The 5,066-nt window shown below is 33.3% G+C and overlaps 1 protein-coding gene across 1 annotated transcript; it reads right to left on the bottom strand.

Annotated features, from left to right (window-relative positions):
- Positions 1-696: 696 nt before the first annotated feature.
- On the bottom strand, positions 697-4,323 carry LOC107675119 (X-ray repair complementing defective repair in Chinese hamster cells 5). The gene is given in 5 exon segments (XM_016469345.1): positions 697-859; positions 861-914; positions 2,985-3,115; positions 4,051-4,141; positions 4,237-4,323. Coding segments are annotated over 5 exon segments (513 nt in total). The 3' UTR covers positions 697-709.
- Between the last annotated feature and the right edge of the window lie 743 nt (positions 4,324-5,066).

The following is a 5,066-nucleotide window of genomic DNA, read 5'->3' as shown; positions in this document are numbered from 1 at the left end:
CTCCAGTCTTCAGTGTCACATGATCTTCAGAAATCATAATAATATGCTGATTTGCTGCTCGAGAAACATTTATGATTATTATCCATGTTGGAAACAGTTGTGCTGCCAAATATTTTTGTGGAAACCGTGATGCTTTTTATTTTTTCAGGATTCACAGATGAATAGAAAGTTCAAAAGAACAGCATTTATTTGAAATGGAAATATTTTATAAATATTATAAATGTTTTTACTGTCACGTTTGATCAATTTAATGCATCCTTACTTAATAATGTTTTATATTAATTTATAAAAAAAAAACAATTAGCTGACCTCAAACTGTTGAACAGTAGTGTAATATGTGACCCTGGGGCACATAGGATATTAAGTAAAGATCATGTTCCATGAAGATATTTTGTAAATTTCTTACTGTAAATATATCAAAACTTAATTTTGGATTAATATATATAATATAATATATATATTTACGGTAGGAAATTTACAAAATATCCTCATGGAACATGATCTTTACTTAATGTCTTAATGATTCTTGGTAAAAAAAAAAAAATCAATAATTTTGACCCATACAATGTATTTTTGGCTATTGCTACAAATATACCCCAGTGACTTAAGACTGCTTTTGTGCTCCAGGGTCACATATGTCTCCCACAATCTCTACCGGTTGACATGTATATGCTGGAAGTCATGTAGCACTTCATCCACAGCTCCATTCTCACCTGCTGCCGAACACGTCTGCACTTGTCTTCTGCTCCTTCTTTTTCACCACCACTTTCAGAGGGAACTTGGTCTTGACGTCTTGCAGAGGGGCCTGGCAGCGGGCCGACACATCCTGGGGACGCTCTAGATCCCTCTTCAGCCTCTTCAGGCTCTACATGCAGCAGGGGATCGTCAGGATTCACACCGCGGTGATGCAAGCACTGAGGACGCGAGCCAAGAAAAGATCAATGAGAGCCACTGCCGAGACACACGGATTTCACAGCCAGTGTCACACACCTGAATCACTGTAGTACTGAAGGACAGAGAGAGGAGATGTGAGGGTGAATAAACACTAGGGCTCAGTATCTGTAAGGTCTGGGCTCAGCAAGGATGCACTAACTTCTTCAAAGGTGACATTAAAGACATTTATAATGTTACAAAGATTTCTATTTCTAGAATTAAGTTTCAACAAAAAGCAGCGCAACTGTTTTCAACACTGATAAGAATAGAAATGTTTCTTGAGTAGCTGATTTACTGCTCAATTATTATTGGTGCTCAGTTATTAATAATGTTTCTTACTATTATCAATGTTTTTGCTGCTTAATATTTTGTGGAAACTTTTTTCAGGATTCTTTGATGAATAGAAATTTCAAAAGAAAAGCTTTAAAAAAAAAAATAGAATCTTTTGTAACATTATAAATGTCTTTACTGTCATTTTTGATCAATTTAATGCATATTTGCTAAATAAAAGCATTCATTTTTATTAAAAACGCATACCCCAAACTTTTGAATTTTTGCTGCTTAATATTTTGCGGAAACTTTTTTCAGGATTCTTTGATGAATAGAAAGTTCAAAAGAAAAGCTTTAAAAAAAAAAAAATAGAATCTTTTGTAACATTATAAATGTCTTTACTGTTATTTTTGATCAATTTAATGCATATTTGCTAAATAAAAGCATTAATTTTTATTAAAAACGCATACCCCAAACTTTTGAATGGGAGTACATCATGGTGTCTGCGTAATATATTGAGCTGTTTTCAACACTGATAATAATCAGAAATGTGTCTTGAGCAGCAAATCAGCATATTAGAATGATTTCTGAAGAAGTAGCTGATTTACTGCTCAATTATTATTGGTGCTCAGTTATTAATAATGTTTCTTACTATTATCAATGTTTTTGCTGCTTAATATTTTGTGGAAACTTTTTTCAGGATTCTTTGATGAATAGAAATTTCAAAAGAAAAGCTTTAAAAAAAAAAATAGAATCTTTTGTAACATTATAAATGTCTTTACTGTTATTTTTGATCAATTTAATGCATATTTGCTAAATAAAAGCATTAATTTTTATTAAAAACGCATACCCCAAACTTTTGAATGGGAGTACATCATGGTGTCTGCGTAATATATTGAGCTGTTTTCAACATTGATAATAATCAGAAATGTGTCTTGAGCAGCAAATCAGCATATTAGAATGATTTCTGAAGATCATGTGACACTGAAGACTGGAGTAATGTTGCTGAAAATACAGCTGCAGATCACAGAAATAAATTATATTTTACAATATATTCACATAGGAAACAGTTATTTGAAATTGTAATAACATTTCACAATATTACTGTTTTTACTGTATTTTTGATTCAATAAATGCAACCTTGGTGAGCAGAAGAGACTTCTTTCAAAAACATTTAAAAAACAAATTCTACTGACTCCAAACTTTTAATATTATGAACTAACAATGAAAAACATTTATTATTCTAGGTTAAAATTAATTTATACATATACTATGGTTCATCAATTTACACAACTTGAAAATACTTAAATATTTGTTTATTAGTAAGTGTTCGTGTATTTTCAAGATGTATTAACTAATAAATCACAGTATATGTTTAAATTAATTTTCACCTAGATGAATAAATTCTGTAAAGGTATTATTAATTTTTGTTTATATTAGCTATTGAAGGATCTACTCATTGTAAGTGTAACCAAAATAAATAGGTAAATATTTTTTGTTTATGACTATGTATCGTTACATTTATGCATACGAATGAAAATGCTTAAATATTATTCTTCCTTGAGTTTATTTAGTGTGAAAATCCTTGATTTTTTTTTTTTTTAGCTAGAACTGTTTTTTACTATTTACATTCAACGTTCTGAATCTATGAATTGCTTTTGCTCCTCTTTTGTAAGTCAGTTTGCATACAAGCGTCAGCTAAATGCATAATGCAAATGTATTTGACTTTTATGACTGCATCAAATATTGTCAGGCTGATAAAAACAGAGAAACATTCATGCCTGGAAAAGACTCTGGAACTGTGGGTTTGGAATGTGGTTGACTTTGAAGACGTCCACGCTCTCTCCATCATCATCTTTTTCCACCAGCATCATGGAGTCGATCAGCGCGTCCACGGCTGACAGCCGAGACTCTGACCAGAGACATTCACACAGAGACCATCACAGTCAACCAACAGCATCAACATTCGTCTCCTTTAGTCTGGATGTGCCTCAGAAGACGGGCTTTCTGTAAGTTTCATGAAGGCAAATTCAAGACTTCAAGACCAATTAAAGAAAATGTAAGGAATAAGCACAATGTCTAAGGAGAAACACAATGAGTTGAATTGGCAGCATTTCAAAGTTTGCAAATACAACTTCTAACTGATCTCCATCACTTTTTACCAAAAATAGCTTAACTAGAATATGGAACTAACTTTTACTGTATCTTCTGAACACACTGCACAAAACTGCTGCTCTTCCTCAGTATTTTTGTCTCGTTTCCCAGTGCATGTCTAAACATTTTTTTTTTAAATCAAAATGCAAACACGACACATGATAAGTCGTCTTTTTTCCTGAGAAATTTATCAAAAGGAAGTGAATTTATGATGAAAAAGGACAAATATCTACTAATGGGCTCAGAAAAAAAAATCTACTTAATTCAAAATGAAATCAAGTTCATTCCCCATTGACAGATATTTGTTCTCGTTTTATCATAAACTCGCTTCCTTTTGATAAATTTCTCAAAAAACAAAAAAAAAACAAGACTTGATTTTGCATTTAATGATATTTGTATTGGAAAGCAAAATAAAAATACTGACAAAGATATTAAATTTAATGCAATGCATGCAACATTTAATGCCATTACTGAATTATGAGTTTAAGACTTTCTGCTATGATTTGAGACCTTTTGGGGCCTTAATTTGTAGAAGGGCAAATTAAGACTTTTTAAGACCTGCAGAAACCAAAAGAAGACCAAAGAAATTGCTGATGCAGGATAATGGTGCAGCATTCAATGAATACAGGTGAGCTGTATACACATCTGCTAGAAACCGGCTCCTGTTTTGAGGGTGGTTATGTGAGGACCAACCTGAAGGCGTGAACTTCTTGTTGTTGTCCAACACTGGGAAAGTGAACTGTCGGAGATCCTCCATAAACGGCAGCTGCACGTACAGCAGACACTGAGGACAAGAGACATGAGGAGTGGCTCTGGTGTGCAACATACTGAAGATGAATCATGTATAGTGTGTTTTCTGTTTGATGTGAATCCACATACTTCATATTTCTCCTTTATGCAGAGAAAAGCGGCGCCCACTTGAGGGTTGCTGCAACGATCGTAAGCATTACGCACAATCGCTGCCATCTTTAGACTGTCGAGGGAGAATCAGAGCGGACAGCGCCACTGCTGCATGCTGCATACATACAACAAAACTATTCATCTTTAATACAAAATATGTGACCCTGGACCACAAAACCAGTCATAAGGGTCAATTTTTAGAAATTGAGATTTATACATCAGCTGAAAGCTGAATAAATAAGCTTTCCATTGATGCAACTATTTGAAAATCTGGAATCTGAGGGTGCAAAAAAATCAAAATACTGAGAAAATCATCTTGTCAAATATTGTCCTATCCTAACAAACCATACATTAATGATGATGCATAAATCTTCCCTTATGTCCCCTATGACTGGTTTTGTGGTCCAGGGTCACATATTTGCACAGCTGGTTTTCTGTTCTCAGTAAGGTTTCTGCAGGCCTTAAAAAGTCCTAATTTGCTCTTCCACTAATTGAAACCTCAAAAAGGTCTTAATTCAGAACAGGAAGTCTTAAATTGATAAAGTCGAGGCATTAAATGATGCATGCACTGCAAAAAATGAACATCTTTCTCTGCAGTTTTGTGTTGTTTTCCAGTATATCTAAACATGCTTAAATCAATATACATTTACTTGAGATGCAAAATGACGATAAATATGAAGTCTTGTTTTCTGAGAAATTTAGCAAAATTAAGTATGTTTATGCTGAAAATAGAAACTAACGTGATAATGGGGTCAGAAAAATCAACTTGTTTTCCCTTTTAATTAAGCTCTTTTCTAACCCTTTTGGAA

The sequence above is a fragment of the Sinocyclocheilus anshuiensis genome, unplaced genomic scaffold (assembly GCF_001515605.1).
Source record: "Sinocyclocheilus anshuiensis isolate Anshui unplaced genomic scaffold, SAMN03320099.WGS_v1.1 scaffold1005, whole genome shotgun sequence".
In the NCBI taxonomy this organism is placed as follows: Eukaryota; Metazoa; Chordata; class Actinopteri; order Cypriniformes; family Cyprinidae; genus Sinocyclocheilus; species Sinocyclocheilus anshuiensis.
The sequence above is the reverse complement of the archived record's forward strand: the minus strand, read 5'-3'. Positions and strand labels throughout refer to the sequence as shown.